This window comes from Hemiscyllium ocellatum, chromosome 4, assembly GCF_020745735.1.
Source record: "Hemiscyllium ocellatum isolate sHemOce1 chromosome 4, sHemOce1.pat.X.cur, whole genome shotgun sequence".
Taxonomy (NCBI): Eukaryota; Metazoa; Chordata; class Chondrichthyes; order Orectolobiformes; family Hemiscylliidae; genus Hemiscyllium; species Hemiscyllium ocellatum.
In genome coordinates this window covers 15,308,338-15,327,064 of record NC_083404.1, presented here as the reverse complement: position 1 = coordinate 15,327,064, position 18,727 = coordinate 15,308,338, and the positions used below count along the sequence as shown (strand labels likewise).

At 39.0% G+C, this 18,727-nt stretch overlaps 1 protein-coding gene across 1 annotated transcript in view; it reads right to left on the bottom strand.

The window, feature by feature from the left end:
* Positions 1–18,727, bottom strand: part of LOC132815299 (uncharacterized) — a 103,881-nt gene that overhangs the window by 29,286 nt on the left and 55,868 nt on the right. The window contains exon 4 of the mRNA XM_060824143.1: positions 4,521–4,591. Within this exon, the coding sequence (XP_060680126.1) occupies positions 4,521–4,591 (71 nt within the window). The remainder of the gene's footprint in view (positions 1–4,520; positions 4,592–18,727) is intronic.

Genomic DNA, 18,727 nt, shown 5'->3' with positions numbered 1-18,727 from the left:
AGTTCGTTTCAACTTTAAATATTTCATTATGGACCACCTTAGAACTTCTTTCCTCTTCAGCCAAAACAAAGAGATTTCTTGCTGATATTATCCAGTTGTTACATTTTCTGATGTTTTTCGAGAAGTATTTTGATGTTGTTGCTGTTCCCATGAGAGGAATATTCAGTAGGCCATGTGACTCATCATTAGCATGACAATCATAAACTATAACTTGTCCAGAAGACCGAAGGTGGTTCTTTTTACATCTCAATGTCAATATCATATTCTGGGATTTGTTTTTCATCAATTTGAAGGGCATAAATCAAAACATTTTGAAGCAATTGATCTCTTTCCTGCAACACTGGTTCTTCTTCCATACTATCACTCTGTCAAATTCTCACTCTTGTCTCATCTTCTCCTTCTCTTAGTGTTGCCTGACATTTGCTAACATGTTCTCTGGCTCTAAATGCTGCCTGCATACTTCTTTCATTGAGTAATGGTGTGAAGCTTCTTGAAATATAACTTACATAAATCTTACACAAATAAAATATAACAAAAATTAAATACTAAAGAAAAGTCTGTATTTATGACGAAGATTCATTCCTGGAATATATTGTTAGAGTTGCTTAAATCAATGAATTTATGGTGTTAGCAGAGACACAGTGCAGGTAAGGCTAAGGATCCTCAGTAATGATGCCAAAGCCACCCCGGCAGAAGTGTTTAGACATCAATTCCCTATGATATACTATTCACCAGCGGTATGAGTCCACTAAGTTTGGTTAAGATCGGCCCAAAGACCTCAGAGGGTTTTGTTGTAAATTGGGCAATTTACAATCTCCTCCCATTCCCATTAATTAGTCACAAATAGCACTTAACCCACCTAATATTAGTTAAGTTAAAATAATATGATACATCCACTACCTGAAACATGCACTCTCTAAACCACAAGTATAAGATAGAGTTATTTTTCAATTAGTTTGGCTTGATTAAGCAAATGAGGATAAAATTGATATTTTGTGCAATTGTGGTTAGTTGTAAACCAGTTCTTGTAAGGAAAAGAGCCATAAATTATTGTCCAGATCAAAAGTAATATGTGCAATTTTTTGGTTGCTTTCATGGTTCAAGCTAATATGAATTGTAAAATGTTTTGAAGTAAATGCTTTGATTCATTTAGTTTTGAAACTTAAAATGTATAACTAACCAATGGGAATATATATCTAAATATATAACTTTCTGGAATTAGGTTTTGTGATAAATTTTGCAATCTTATAGTTGTTTTGAACTTTTTAAATGTACCAGTTGGAACTTTTGGAGCATTGCAAATCACAAAAAGGAGACACGCACACTCTAAGCAGGTGGCCACCTTGTCCAGGTAGAGATTTGGTAAACAAAGGTCGAGCTATCCCAAAGGGGCTGACCTTATAAAGTGATTGGAATGTCAAAGAATGAACCAGGAAACAGGTGGAATATCAATAAAGTGGCCATTGCTTTTAAAGAAACTGATTAGGAATTGGGCAGACACTACCTTACCATTCCAAAATTGGCCATGAACTGTTCATGCACTAATAAGTCAATTAGAAATTAGGATGTATCTAATCATGTAAAGGGGATAGTGGATAGCAGAGGCCAATACATGATGTTTCTTGGTAAGTTTGTGCCCCAAACATGAAGACTGAAGACAGAAGAAAGTGGCCAATAAAACAGAATAAGAGGCATGTGCTCAAGCAACTAGTGTCACAAACTGGTGTTCCAACGTGAACTGGCTTATGCCCGAAACATTGATTCTCCTGCTTCTTGGATGCTGGCTGACGTGCTGTGCGTTTTCAGCACACACACTGGATTGACCAAAAAACTGCTTTACAAAACAAAGTTCTTTTGTACTTTTCCAAAAAACTTACTAAAATTTGTGAAAACCTTTGAAGACATATTTATGTCTGGAATATGTCTTGAAATTAATCAGGGCTAATAGACTTTTAGATTGGCTTTCTCTCACACTCAGTTTATAACTATAATTGATTTTGGTGTTCCAACTTAAGTTAAAGTGCATTCCAAAGTCTTATACTAACACACTATGGTCACATTGCGTACAATCTATAGGACACAATGCAGCACTCACCACGTCTCTTTCAAATGTATCTTCCAAACCTACAACCTTTACCACTGAAGAAGGTCTAAGACAGCAGTGATTTAAGAAAACCACCAACTGCAAGTTTGCCACCAATCCACACACCAGTGTGACGTAGTATTACACCACCAAACTTTCACCATTTCTGTGTCAAAATCCTGGACATTTTCTGAGCAGCACTGTTGGTATATCAGTATTACATAACTGCAGTGCTCAGGAAGTTGGCTCACAACTGCTTTCTCAACAGCAATTGATGTTGGGTGACAAATGACTACTGAGCCAGCAACGCCAAAGCCCGTGAAACAAAATAACAAAAAAGTTGATAAAACTGGAGCCTATGCAATGAGATTTATTAAGTATAAAGGCAAAATATTTATTTGATGTTTAAAAGTTAAAATAAAGACTACTTTCCTCTGATCTAAAAGTCCAGTCTTCTCACACAAGTTTTGAGAGCTAAGTTCAGTGTGAAATCCGGGTAATACACATTATTGATTAAATATCCTGTTACATTTCAAAGCATTTTCATGAAAAATGTAAAGATATAAAGCAGTGTGAAAATATTGCTGAACTTAAATCATAATTTAAAAGTGGTATCTATTTTTCGCATGCAGTGCAATTTCATCGTCCAAGTGTTCCACATTCAGAATAGCTGTGAACCATTTAAACTTACTATTATGAATACTATACAAAACTAAAATAAATAAATAATCTCTCAGAATACAGAGTAGGTTATGTGGCGCGACCGACAAATAGCATTTCTGCCATTATCTGAATCTTTACCTAAATGATTAGCAATCAGAATTGAAAGAAAAAGAGAAATGCGTAAGCTTTGTTGGCTACAGAGTCAAGGGTAGGTTTTTTTATACTGCCATTTTATTCTATTAGCATGGTCTAACAAAATTAGGTATGAATATGCAGTAATAACATGCAAATTGGTCCCCCACAATTGCCTCAAGGCAGTGGTCTTTGCCTTGCTAAGCTCAATTCCTTCTACATTATTACAACAGCTAGGCATAATTCATCAGAAAAATTGTTCAACCTTATTGCAAGTGCCTAGGTAGTAAAACCATCAGTTGCTGTTAACCAATGTCTGACAACAGAATGCTAGTTTCACCATTTCCAGTTCCCTGCCACTCCTACACTTATGTATCTCCCTTGGGTAATGTTAGACACTACACTTGAGCCTGTCAAAACAATTAACCCCTCTGTTAATTAGAAAGAAATGTCAGGTGCACAGATGGTACAAGCTGGCATGCAGCCATGCAGCCAACTGTTCCTGAAAGCAGCTACCCTGCTGCTGACAACTGTTCCAAACTAGCAGATGTCAAAACTTTCCAGCTGAGGAAGTCTAAACAACAGGGAAAGCTCTATGGTTTTACAACCATTACAAATACTTCAATAATTTCATATCAATTTGACTAGTATTATTTTAACTGATCTTATATAAATATGGCTAGGAATGTAATTGTACTAATAACCCTTACATCCTGCAACTGACAATTTGGTTAAATATGCCCCTTTGTTGTTTTTAAAAATATTAGAGTTGAAAAAATTGCAGGGCAACAGTGAAGTGCCAAACTCTCTGGAAACCGAATTAGTCGCATCCAAACAAATTCAATACGAGTTCCAGAATGTGCCAGTTTGAAGATGAAATTCAAATATGGACCTCATTTATTGATGATGATGAACATTCAGAGGCTAATAGGTATTCTGCTGATGGTCCTTGGTGAAGCAGATCAACTGGCCCTTGTGCTAGCCAAGGGGTAGGAAGAAATGGATTCCAGTCAGGGTCAAAATAAATAAGCCAAAAGTGGGGAACAATTTCCACATGAGCTAAAGAGTACCCACTTTCTTCTTCTAGACCAACAAAAAAGAAGAAGAAAGAAACTAAAATAAAAACATAAAGTACTGGAGAAACTTACTTTATTCCAAGGAAGAGTCAAAAATTCAAAACTTTAACACTGTTTTTCTCTCCACAGATGCTGAGTTGCTCCAGCCTTTCTGTTTTCCAGATTTCCAGTATTTTAGTTACAATTAAGGAAAAAACTGAGATGTTCTTTGACCGATTATTGAACAACATCCAGCAATTCTTTTCAGGGTCATTTGCTAAGTCAAAAAATATTTGATTCAACTAGGCACAGCATGCAACCCTTCTTCAGAACTGATCACTGGACCCAAAACATTAACACTGCTTTCCCTCCACAGATGCTGTCAAACCTTCTGAGTCTTTTCAGCAATTTCTGTTTTTGTTTCTGATTTCCAGCGTCTGCAGTTCTTTGGGTTTTTTTTTTAGGTACAGTATGCATTGCACAAGTCATACCTATCTATGTTTCCATTCCAGTGGAGCACATTGAAAAGCCATTGGATTACACAGCTTGACCGAAGGCAGACAAAATATCTTTAACTCTGTACTTACATAGTTGAACAACAAAGTGCTGGTTTCACAACTTGCTCCAATGGAATACTCCTCAAGTGAAGGGAAGGAAACTACAATACATAAGAAGAAAGGAAATATGGTTAGCAGAAATAAAGGGTACTTCCTTTTTAAGAATTTTAAAGATTCTTATTTCCAGATTTTATCCATGAAGCATGATAGACAACAGTTCCCTTTAACATTGCATTGAATGGCATCATTCAAAATAGCATAGGATCACAGAATTGCTGAGGCACAGAAGGAGGCCATTTAGTCCATATTCTATGCACCAGCTCTCTGTAGAAGCAATATACCTCATGAGCTGTCAATCCTTCCACAAATGAGAACACCCTTTCCCTATGCATGCACACCTCTCATGATTTTGAACACCTTGATCAAATGTCCTTTCACTCGCCTCTTCAACAAGGAGAAAAAAGTCCCATCTACTCTAATCTACCTTCATAACTGAAGTCCCTCATTCTTGGAACGATTCTTGCAGATCTGTTCTGCTGTCTCTCTAATACCCTCACATCTTCACTTAAGTGTGGTGCCCAGTACTGGACGCAATATTCCTGTTGAACATGAGCTAGTGTCCTCCACAAATATAACATAACTTCCTTGTTTTTATACTTTATGCTCCTAGTAATAAAGCCCAGGATACTGTAAAGTTTCTTAACATAAATTCACCACTCTTGCGACCTGCATGCCGTTTAGAATTAGACACTCTATTTTATATTGTCTCTCTACATTTGCCCTATCAAAATGAATCACTCCTCTGCATCAAATTTCATCTGCCATTGATGCCTTCAATTTGCCTATGTCCTTTTACAATTGTGTGCTCTATACTAAGATAGCGATCATTTAATGGGAAAAACTGCAGGAAGCTGTTACATAAAGGGATTTGGAGTACTTGTCCTTGAACACAGAATGCTTCCATACAATGTCACAGATAATCAGGAAGGCTAATGGAATGTTGGCTCTTATTTCAAGGGAGTTGGAGCATAAGAGTAGGGAAGTCCAACTGCAACTGTACAAGGTTCTTGTGAGACCACATCTGGAGTACTGTAAGCAGTTTTCATCCATTGTTTCTGTCATAGTGTTCATGGATTGAATGCTGTGATTTCAAGACAGATGTAAACCTGTTAAATGTTTTTACCCAGATTAGTTTCAGGTCAATCAATGTAAAATTCAAGGAAACCTGTTGGCTAATTCTTTACAACCAGCACATTAATAATTTGGTGGACTGAACTGTACCGGCCTGGCAGTTGAGGTAGACTGTTATAGTGTCCTGATCCATGAGCTGGGAGGCTTGCGTTCAAGTCCCAATTGCTCCAGAGTTGGGTGATTACATCGCTGAACAGGTTGATTATAAACTATCTATATTGGTCTGGCAATTCCATCTTCTCAAATTCTTAAATATCCAATGATGTGATGAAAAGACAACGAAGTCATCCACCCCTCTTTGCCTGATGAAAACATCTCTTGGTCTTATTTGTACCTCATCAAAAAACTTCAGCAAATTATTTGCATGCAAGTTCCTGAACAGAAGTTCCATGCTTGGTTTCCAACATAACTTTGTCCTGAATTACAATTTCTCAAAGCCAGCCCACCATTAAGGTTAAACTAACAGAACTGTAGTTGCTTGCCTGTGGCTTATAGTTACCTAGAAAAATACGGAAGCTGTAACAGTTTTTTTTAATCTCAACTACAATATTAGTGCATTCCAAATGGCATCGCTTTGAATTTGCTCCATATATACACGATGCTCTCATTTCTCATGCTAAATTTAGGGCCAGCTTACACTTATGTCTTGAGCAACCGAAGACGCAGTGATAAAATCAGGGATACTTAAGGGGTCAAAATTAGAAGATACAGGCATTTCATACTGTTGTGGGTTGGAAGAGATTACATAGACAGACAGAGATGCCAGGTCATGATGATATTTGCAAACAAGGATGAGAATTTTAAAATAAAGTCAGTGTGATGGTACTGTTTTTAAGAAATATGTTTGGTTCTGTTTCTCTTGCAGCGACGTATTGTCACAGTGCTATTGAGATGTCTCCTTCAGACATTTTCATGAGTGGGTGGGGTCAGAGCTCTCACAGACCCAGGAAGAGTTTAATTTTGTTTTCATTTAGTTGAGAAGGTTTCTGCTGGCTGCTGGAGCTAAATGTTTGAGTTCTCTGGTGCTAGAATGAAGAAACAGCACGTGAGAATAATGCCTGTTTTGTGAATTGCATTTTTGCCAAAAGGTGTGTACATGGGAACGTTTGATGACAAGTGGCTAAACATACATTCGTTTGTTAAGCGTTTCAACAGAGTCAAGTTATGCAAATTCTTCTTTTTGTTTTATTTTAACTGTATTGTAAGAATAAAATGTGTTTTGATTAAAGCAACTTACAATTTCATTTTCAAAAATATAAAGTCATAAGTCACACAACACCAGGTCATAGTGCAACAGGCTTATTTGAAATTGCAAGCTCTCAGAGCACTGCTCCTTCATAAGGTGAAGTCTTCTGACCTTGTCCCCCATAGTCCGACACCTGTACCTCCACATTAAAATATAAAAGTTAAGGTTTAGGCTATCTCCATAATACACTTCAGGGAATCCAGTCTAGTCCATAACAATGGGGAACCAATGGAGGCGTACCACAAAGCAAGAAGGGTACCATACCAAACTTGAAATGAATTAGGACATATGGGCAGTAGAATTTTAGAAGACCTCAAATTTGGTGAACAGAGAAAATAAGGGATCAGCTAAGAGTGTATTAGAAGTGTGAAATCTAGAGGTAATTAAAGCATGGACGAGAGTTTCAGCAGTAAATAAGCTCAGACAGGATGAAGTTCGCTGATGTTATGCAGGTAGAAAAAGATAGTCTTAGTGAAGCCACAAAGCTCGCAAATAGCCAGTTTAATCTCAGACTGTTGTCAGAGAGAGATATGGAATCAATATAGAGAATTTGGGAAAGGGACTGATAACAACTGCTTCAGACTTCCCAATGTTTCATTGGAAGAAATTTTGGCTCATCCAGTACAAGATATTGGATAAGCAACCTAATAATTTTGCAACAGTAGAAAAAACAAGTGTGGTAATGACAAGGGTACCAGTGTTTACAGGAAAACTAACACTGCGCTTTCCAATGATGCCACCAAGGGGCAGCATTTGATTTGGAAGAGAGAAAGTTTACATTTGTCACAGTCTCGCTCCTTAGGCTCCATGTTGAATAGAATCCCTACAATGTGGAAACAGACCATTTGACGCAACAAGTCCACACCAGTCCTCTGAACAGCATCCCAACCAAACCCATTCCCCTACCCTATCCCTGTAATCCTGCTTTTCCATGGCTAACACACCTAACCTACACATACCTGAACACAATGGGAGATTTAGCATGGCCAATCCAACTAACTTGCATATATTTGGACTGTGGGAGGAAACTGGAGTACCCAGTGGAAAAACCAAGCAGATATGGGGAGAATGTGCAAACTCCACACATTATCCAATGGTGGAATCGAATCTGGGTCACTGGCACTTTGAGTCAGGTGTGCTAATCACTGAGCCACCATGCCGCCCCTTATCTAAGCTATGAGTGTCCTACTAAAAGCCCTTCAATCACTTCCCTACGCAGAATAAAATTTCTTCAGAGCTGTGGTTTACAAATTCTCACACGTTCTTATCCTACCGTCCCAGGAGAATCAACTCTAACCTAATTTCACAACTCATGCCTTCAGTCATTACATTCAACCCATCTTCAAAAAAATCTCCTTAAAACTATCTATTTGACGTTGTCTTCAATCCTGCAGTGATTGCAATGAGGTCAGTCAGATCATCCTTAGAGAATATGAGTTCCCTGGTTGGGGCTTTTAATCAAATCCAGTCAGGGAGCCTTTGCCTGACAAATAAGAACAGGAGTGTCAGACATCCTGTTCACTCTGAGGGCTGGCTCTGAGGGGGCTGGATCAGTATCATGGACTCTCCATACGTTCGTAAAGGGTGACTTGGTGATGGAATATCGGCCTCTGTCGAGTTATTTCCTATCCTTGCTCTAGCTCCTACTCAAATATGTATTCTTCCCGCGGCATTTTAAATAAAGTTGGGGTGAGTTGCATGGTTAAAAATAGAACAATCTACACCCATTTTTATATTGTAAAGATGGCTTTCTATCTACATCATAGTCCAAGCACAAACTGCAACAAATATCATTGAAGCCACTTGTACCTGAATCGATGAACTGGCAAAGGGATTTCTCAAACAATTCAGAAGCATTGTCAGATGTACCATTATTTTATTTGTATTTCCCTCACCAGAATATATACGTACAAAAGTATGTTAATTGGGAAGCTTGTCATTTTAAAATTTAATTTCTTATTTAAATTTTCACCACCATTGTGAAATCCATCACACAAAGTAGTTTACACCATTTAATAACCATCTGAGCAATAAAGTAAGTTTTCACATCAGCAGTCTGATATACGAACAGAGGTTTAAGGTGACAATCTACAACATGTGTAAGCTTGCCCTTTTTGGTGACCTGACAATGCACTTAGTATCATCTACTTGAATAATGCTGTTTTTACTACTACAATCAATTTATTCCAACTAATGATCATCAGGCACTCATAAATCAGCATTAGATCTCAGTTACTGAGTTGGTGGCTTCCACAGATAAAAGTAGCATTCCAATTCTTGGTTAAATATTGGCATGCATTGATTTTAATTAGCCTAATTAGTTCATTATGTTCGAGCATCAAACAGCTCATTTACTGCATTCCACTACTCTAATGGCATATGGTAATGAAGCAAATCAATTAGCAACCATAAAGGAAGCCATTAAGAAGTGTAAACATTGCTCTGTCAGTTTGTAAAAAGCATAAAAACACAGCAATGATTAACAATTTTGTCAGTTACATGAAAATTCAAATCCCATTGCAGCATATTGCTGAATCTGCATGTCAAGGAGAATTTAAAGTGGAATTTTATTGAGAATCAGCTTAGAAGGTACAGCACCTCCCTTATGTTGTTCAGTGCAAAAATTATTTATTCTAATTTATAATTAAAATATAACCCAATTATCCCGATACTTTTATATCAATAAATGTTACTCGTATCAATTGATTCAAACCCACTTATTTCTATTTTCTACTACAATATTAGCTCATCATATAACAAACAGTAAAAGCCTATACTGACAAAAGGAATGACAAAGGTACACTGGAAATATTTTCTTCATTCTTTGATTCACGTATACACTTTATGTGTTGTCACACTTTCCCAATTTTCTGGGCATATCAACAGGTAAGCATGTCCAAATTCCTGATAATGATCACATATAATGTGCAAATGAAATTTTAGCTTCCTCTGCCAAATTCTATAAACCACCAGGATGAATTCATAGTATGGGTGCAGTGTCCCTACTCATGGCTAGAGGATCTGGATTCACCCCTCCTGTATTGCAGATGTATCACAGCTCATAAAGTAGGTTCATTAGTTACAAAAACAGAATTATTGATTTTTCACATGAAGCAGATGAAATGCAATTGATCAGTTGAGCCACTGGGCCAAGGAGTGGCAGATGGAGTATAATTTAGATAAATGGGAGGAGCTGCATTTTAGAAAGGCAAATCAGGACAGCATTTAAACACTTGATAGTCAGGTCCTGGGGAGGATGGCTAAACAAAAAGAACTTGGGGTGCAGGTTCATAGTTCCTTGGAAGTGGAATCACAGGTAGAAAGGATAGTGAAGAAGGCGCTTGGTGTGCTTTATTTTATTGGTTACAGTATCGAATATAGGAGTTGGAAGGTCATGTTGCGGCTGTGCAGGACATTGGCTCGGCCACTTTTGGAATACTGTGTGCAATTCTGGTCTCCCCCTATAGGAAGGATGTTGTGAAACTTGAAAGGATTCAGAAAAGATTTGCAAGAATGTTGCCAGGATTGGAGTGTTTGAACAATCGGAAGAGGCTGAATAGGTTGGGGCTGTTTTCCTGAAGTATCAGAGGTTGAGGGGTGACCTTATAGAGGTTTTAAAAATCATGAGGGGCATGAATATGGTAAATAGACAAGGTCTTTTCACTGAGGTGGGGGAGTCCAGAACTAGAAGACATGGATTTAGGGAGAGAGGGGAAATATTTAAAAAGAACCTAAAGGGAAACCTTTTCACACAGAGAATGGTGTTTGTACGGAAAAAGCTGCCATAGGACGTGGTGGAGGCTGGTACAATTACAGCATTTAAAAAGCATCTGGACGAGTATATGTATAGGAGGGTTTAGACGGATATGGGCTATCTGCTGGCAAATGGGACTAAATTAATTAGGATATCGGCATGGCTAAGTTGGACCAAAAGGTCTGTTTTAGTACTATATATCTCTATGACTCTAAGTTCTTACCATGACCAAACCAAGTTGAGAAAACAATTAACAAAGCATACATTATCTTAGACTTCACTGAGAGGATTATAGAACACAAGACCAAGAACGAACAGATACAAGTTCAGTTTAGATGCAGTCTAAATGAAGGCATTAAAAAGAGTGCAGAAAAGATCTGTGACAACGGTTCCAGGAATGAGGAAGTTCAGTTAGGAAGTTTGGAAGATTGGAGAAGTTAGGATCATTTTCCTTGAAAGAAAAAAAGACAGAGAAGTAGCTTGAAGAGTTATTCAAAACTATCTGTGGTTCCAGAAGGTAGATTGGAAGAATGATCCCCATTCATAAAAGGACAGAGGACTTTCTGTGCTGTATATCTCTATGACTCTACGACCCTTTGACTTGAGAATATAGGCGGAAAAAAGTCAAAAGAAGCAAAAGCAATGAAAGGAAAAATATGTTTAAGCAGTGAATGGTTAAGGTTTGAAACAATATTGAATTAGACCATTATTTAATTTGGGAGGAACATACAGAGTTATGAGAGAAGGCGAGAGAATGATACTAAATTCATTGCTAACTTGGAGAGTCAATGCAGGCATTACGGACAAATGGCCTCCATCTGAGCGACAACAATTCTGTGATACTCTAACACAAAGAGAACAAAAAAACAAACAACCGCACAGGAACCGGCTCTTCGGTCCACTGAGACATGATGGCTTTCTGAACTAAAAACCTTTTCTTCTATGTGGTCCATATCCCTTTACTCCCTGCCTTTTCATGTATCTGTAAACTTAAACATTGCTATTGTATCTGCCTCCACCAGCTGATTCCAGGCACTTACTATCTATGTAAAAGAAATTGCCTCTTACAACTCCCTTAAACTTACCTCGTGTTACCTCTGTCCCCGAGTAACTGATAGTTCTACTTGGGAAAAAAGGCACTGACTATCCATGCCTCGCACACTTCGGTAAACCTCTATCAAGTTGACCCTCAGCCTCCTACATTCAAATGAAGGCAAACTAGGTTTGTCCAACTCTCCTCGTAGCAAATACCCTCCAAACCAGCCAACATCTGGTAACCCATTTCTGCACCCTCTCTATCTGGTAGTGCGGCAAACAAAACTATACACAATATTCTAGATATGGCCTAACTAAAGTCCACACAGCTACAACATGACTTACCAGTTTTTCTACTCTATGTCCCAAATGATGAAAGCAAGCCTGCTATTTACATTCTTGGCTTACATATCCACTTCTGTTACAAATTTCAGGGAAAAGTAGACGTGTACGCCAAAATCCATCCAGATGTTGATGCTGTGAGGAGTTTTGCCATTTACTGTGTACATCCCTTTCCTTAGATCTTGCAAAACGCATTACCTTGCATTTAAATTAAACTCCATCTGCCATTTCTCCACCCATGTTTCTAGCTTATCTATATCCTGCTTCATCCTCTGCCAATCCTCCTCACTATCTGCAGCTCCCTCAATCTTTATGTCATCCATTATCTTATTAATCAAGCCACCTACATTCTCCTCCATATATATATATATATGTGTGTGTGTATATTACAAACAACAAAGGTCCCAGCACTGATCCCTGCAGGACACCACTGGTCATAGATGTGGGTTGTTATTTGATTAAAATGACCAATATTTGAAATATGGACAGACGTCTTTATGGTAAAGTTTTAAAGAAAAATCCATGTTGATAATAAAGTGTTGCAAAATATCTTGAGTGGGATTATCCTGTTGTGCTCCAACCTCTGCTGTGAAAAACATTTTTCAAACTGAAACAAGTGATGTGAATAAATGTATCAACTACACCTTTACAAACACTACCAATTCAGACCTGAGTAAGGAAACTTCAAGAATCCATAAAAAAATGAAAATAAATGCTTTAATTGAACCCCTGGCTTTTCTAAACAAACAACAGAAATAAGAATGTTGTCCACAATACTATCAAGGCTTTTGACTGTCACAGAAACAGGTGCTCGGACTTCTAAATCCTCAAAGTCAACAAACATAAAAATGAGGAGCTGTGTAGATATTTGTACAGTGGGAAATATAATTCTCTATTGATCAACAAGATGGTGATGAAAAATAGCACAAAATTTACAAAAATGAATAAAATTGGGGAACAACTTTGCAGAGATGTTCTACATACAGAATCTATGAACTGTTGACTTAATTGATTGGTCTAATGTGACTTAGTATGATTGTAGAAGAAATTTAATGGTTTTCTCAAACTTTCTGAGCTCTACATATTACCAAAGAAGTTAGCCATCCAAGAGGCGAAGGAAAATAAACTTGAAGTTTCAGCAAAAATGTTGCAACAGATCTTCTTTTCAACATTTAAGCTATTTAAACATCCTGGATGGTTACCATTGACAAGATACATAAGTGGACCAATCACACAAGTACTGTGGCAACAAGAACCGGAGAATGTTGGGAACTCTGCTGTAAACAATTCAACTCCCCAACTATCTAAAGCTTTTCACCATTAACAAAGCATTAATCACAAAAGTGATTGAATGCTCTCCTACAATACTCAGGAAGCTAAACACCTCTCTAAAGTTTCTCTCTGAAGTAACTCCACAGGCTGCTATCCTGTCACCAAGTCCAGGTCACCCATTATTTACATGCATAGTCCTTGACATTGGTCCTTGACATTCTTCAGAGTCAGCTGTCAAAATGAACAGAACCTCTGACACTCCTGTTTATATGTGTCAGCCAGGGCTCCCCGATTGGACCAGGTTACAGCCTCAATCAAGGAACTCATATTCTATGACATTCACCTGGTTGACCTCATTACAACCACTGTATCCCTCCTCCTAGTCTGGGGATGTAGGCCTGTTGTTTTTCTTGAAGTTGCTCCTAAGCCAATTCCTCAAGTCAGTCTCGGATACAGGCAGTATGTACCAGATCAAAGCCTGCCTCTTACACCAGGAGCATTTTGAAAGAAATTCATTCTTTTCTTCAGGCAGTAAACAAATTGAGACTGCAACATCCATTTTGTCCATCTCCGCCAGCAACTCCGCCACATTCATGGAAATGGCCTCATCCAAGGTTTCTTCAATGCTACACAGAGGGGGTTCCATGGGTTCCACCAGCCTTTCCGGCTATTCTGAGGAGCCGGGCTTGTTTTGCTCCTGCCCTCTTTGCGCGTTTGCTGCTTTCATGTGGTCCATGTGCTTGCACAGGACCACCACGCCCACTTGAACATTCTACATCACAGGACTTGACCTTGCATCAACCATGCCTCCATGCCATGCAGGACTATTCCCCTGGTTTCGGCACCAAACTTCAAACCCTGAAATTAACTGCCTCTATCTCTTAGAGAGGTCTTGTGTCCAACACTGCTGTTCCTGATGCCATTTCATTCTCCCTCAGTCTGGAAAGATTAGATTTAACTTGGTGCAGAATCTTCTCCCTATTACCAACGCGACTATGTCTACATCCAATCCTGGAGACTAGACATAACTTTTTGCCAATGTCTTCATTTGAACACCAGGGATAAACCTGGTAAAACAGGAGAATCACTCTTTTCTCACCACAATAAAATGGTGTCCTTCGTGGTAACCTGGTCTTTCTGGATTCAGAAAGGTTTCAATTCTGGCTGTGAAGACCCTTTTGTTTCCCCCATCACCACCGCACTTTTAGTTTTATCAGGACTGGATCTTTTTGTGTCCACAATCTGATATTGTCAGCAGTGACTGGAAAGGTGTCCACAAAGTTTAAAAACGGACTCTTCCGGTGATGCACCACCTGTGATGTATCTGCCAACAGAAGGAAGCTCAAGACATCCACATTTGCTATGTGGCCACCCTGACGGTGACCCACCCACCCAACTTAGTGTACATTTTGAATGAGAGCCCGCTGCTGAATTCAACCTGAAGCAATGGGGAGCAGGACCCTGCCCTTTTTGTGTAACCATAGCAGGGGTTTGTTGTCTGTTATTACTACAAATTTATGTCCATTGATTGAAATTTATCACACCAAAGATGACTGCCAAACCTTGCTTCTCTATCTGGGTATATTTACACTCTGCATTCCTGGGCGTTCCTCTCCATTGGACCATCTGTGAGCCAATACTACCCCGATAACATACAGGGAGGCATCACACATTAGTATTAGATTTCGTTTGGGATCACAGTGTGCTAATACCATAGACAATGATGGTTGTTTCTTCACTTCTCTAAAGGCTCCCTCTTGGGTATGAGGCCATTTCCAAGGCTGACAATTTTTCATTAGCAGATGTAGGTGTGTCAGGCTGGGCTACATATAAACTTTCTGTAATAGTTCACCAGCCCAAGGAAAGACCTAAGCTCTGGCACAGACATGGGATCGGTGGCACCTTTGACGCTCTCACTTTAATGGAAGTAACCTAGTCTTGTCAACTCTGTAGCCCAAAGAAGTCACTTGGAGTGCCTGGAACACACATTTTTTTCCTACTAAAGCATACACGTGCCTTGGAGAAATGACTAAGGACTATGTCCAAGTTCTCTAAGTGCTTTTTATTGGTCTTCCCTGTTATTAGCACATTATCCAGATAAATGGCGACCTAGGGAGACCTTGTCAAATATTCACCATCATCAACTAAAAAGTGGCACAGGCTGATGATATCTCAAATGGCAGTCTCATATGTAGTTACAAACCTTCATTGGTATTAATTACAATACACTTCTGAGAATCTTCTTCTAGTCCCAGTTGCAGGTACATATGGCTGCTGGCTAGCTTTGAAAGGTCAGCTCCTCATCCAGCTTTGCTTATAATTCCTCTGTGCAAGGGATTCAGAATTTATCCAGCAGCAAAAAGTGGTTTATCTTTTCTTCAGAATCCCACAAAGGTGAACTGAACTGACAGGCTTTACAATCGGTATGATCGGTGCTGCCCATTCCACAAACTGGACTAGTCTGATGATTCCTTCATTTTCCAGCCTCCTTATTTCTCCTTCTACTTTTGCCCATAAGGCAATTGGCACTGGGCCTTGCAGAATCATGGAATTGCTTCCTGGTCAACATGCAGTATGGTGGCTCAATGGTTAGCACTGCTGCCTCACAATGCCAGGGATCTAGGTGCAATTTCACCCTTGGGTGATTGTGTGGGGTTTGCACATTTCCCCTATGTCTGCATAGGTTTCTTCCTGGTGCTTCATTTTGCTCCCACCATCCAAAGATGTGCAGGCTAGGTGATTGGACATACTAAATTTCCCATAGTGTTCAGGGAAGTGCAGAATAGGTGGATTAGCCATGGGAAATTCAGATTTACAGGGATAGAGTAGGAGAATGGGTTTGGGTGGGATGCTCTTCGGAGGATTGATTGGGCCTGAAGAGCTAAACCCGAAGGCCTGCTTCTGAACTGTAGCGATTCTATGAATCTATGCAGGATGGCCTTGGTTTCTTTAATAGTCCCACACCTTCCTGAAAAACCTCTGGGTATTTAATTAAGATTTCACTCAGACAGTCAACTGCCAATCAAAAAATGTTGAACAATCAGGGTCAATCTTTTTCAATCAATTTCACCCTATTACGCTTGGTCCTGAGTCTTTTACTACAATCACTGGTAACTGAGCCAACTCCTTCTCATACGAGACCGGAATCACAGCCCTTAATCTGTAAAATTTAGCTGAGGTTTATGCAAATGTAAGAGTTGGAGTGAATCTTGTTAAAGCCTGGTTCTGCTATCACTGATAAAACCACACAAGTATCAACCTCTATTAGAATCAGGTGACCATTAAACGAGACGTGTATTTTGAATTGCTCTGATTTGGATGTTGCTAAGCAATTTATCTGTTCTAGACCAGATGCAAATGGACCTTCCAGGAAGTGTACTCGCCTGGATAACGGCCTACGAGCTCTCTTACTCATATGTTGGCCAAGCAGCAATCTTTTGCCGTCTCAAGTCCATATTTTGCCAGTTACTACAATGGCTTGCCAGCCAGGATCCTGAAGAAAATTTTATCCATTTGGCAGAGGCTTGACTTTCTTTTGGGGTGACCTAGAGTCCCTCTATTCTGGATATGTCCTGAGTGAAATTGTGCAATTGTCTTCACTCAAGTGGTGTCCCCAAGTTCAGTCCGCCTGGCGAAGGTGTCCACTTACATCAGCATACCATGTAACTCTAATGCTCCACTTGGCACATTTTCAAATGAGAAAGCCTGTTTTAAGATTAGTTGGGCTTCAGCTCGGACAGTCAGTTCTGTTATAACGCAGCAGTTGCATTCTTATGCAATCCTGTGTTATAAGAAAGTCATGTAATAGCAGCACCATTTAACCTAATGGGGCTGGAATCGAGTTATAATCAATACATGCTTTAAAAGTTTGTGCTATAGAAACAATGTCCCCAATTCATCAATCCTATTATCGCGAATTCGCATTAACGAAACACATGTTACAACAGAATGACCTGCAGATGCTTTTGCATGGTTACATCATTAAGCCGACATAGCAAATGGTCTCTCATTTTCTCATTAAGGGTAAAACCAAAGTCATATGTCTCCGTTAGTCATCTATACCTTGTCAAAAATCCAGACACGGATTCCCCTGGTTCTCGAACTACACAGTAAAACCAATAGCATCTCAGAATTAGAGGAGGCTTGGGCTCATAATATTCCTTAACTAAATCATCAACTCTTGAATGGTTTTAATGTCTGGTGCCTCGGAAAATGTTAGGCTCCTAATAACTGAAAAAGGTGTGGGTTGCCAGGCTTCACAAGAATTACTCATTGCTTTTCTTCTGTCTCAATGTCACTTGCGCAAAAAAAAGTGTATTCTTTCTACATACTGAGCCCAGTCATTGAGGGCAGGATCGAACGAGTCATGTTTTCCCAAATAAAGGTATGATGCCAGAAATGTCTATGCTTACTCAAAGGCAACAATTGCAAGCATATTGTTCTCTCATTGCCACTGAAATAACTCCACAGAGTCCAGCATCCTATTTAGTTGATTACACTGATGTTTCTAGCAACTTTTACTTAGTAGCTTTTCTTACAAAAATGAGAAATAATAAAGACAAGAAGATGAATACTTTACTCAGCTTAAATCTATACTTTATTTTCATGTCTACCAAGGCACCCTTTATTTACATGTGCATAGTACTTGACATTGATCCGGCTACCCCACAGCCAGCTCCCAGAGTGAACAGGATGTCTGTCACTCCTGTTTATATCTATCTACCAGGGGTCCCTGATTGACCAGGTTAACAGCCCCAATAAGGGAACTCATATTCTATGAGGTCCACTTTACTGACCTCATTACAATCACTACATTCTCCAAGACACATACTATCTTGACTTGAATCACATGGTCAGAAAAAATATTTATTTGATAAATCTGACTGGTACAGTGCCAGATAGCACTCATCTCTCAGAATATAACCTTTCTTTTCTGTTTCAGAGCTTTCCTCATTTGGGTGTCATTTTACATCCTGATGGTCATTATTCCACAATAGCCCCCACCAAATGCTATTGACCCCTTCCCTTCATAAGATGTAAAAATGAGTAAGAATTTTTTAAATAGTCTAAGGAAACAAATCGAATAGTAGCTACAGAAAATGGAATTGGAGTCAAAAAGAGACAAAACAAAGTAAACACAAAAACACAACATAGACTTAAGTTGAGTAAAGTATTAATCTTCTCGCCTTTATTATTTCTCATTTTTGTAAGAAAAGCTACTGAGTAGAAGTTGCTACAGTGTAATCGACTGAACAGCGCTTATGCATCTGGGAGATTAGTTACATTGAACATGGTCAAACATCAAAATCCAAGGCAGGTGATTCTAAGACCAAACTTTTGAGTTGGTTAGGATCTTCAAGTATCAGCTTTACTAAAGGCAATAACAAACACACTTAA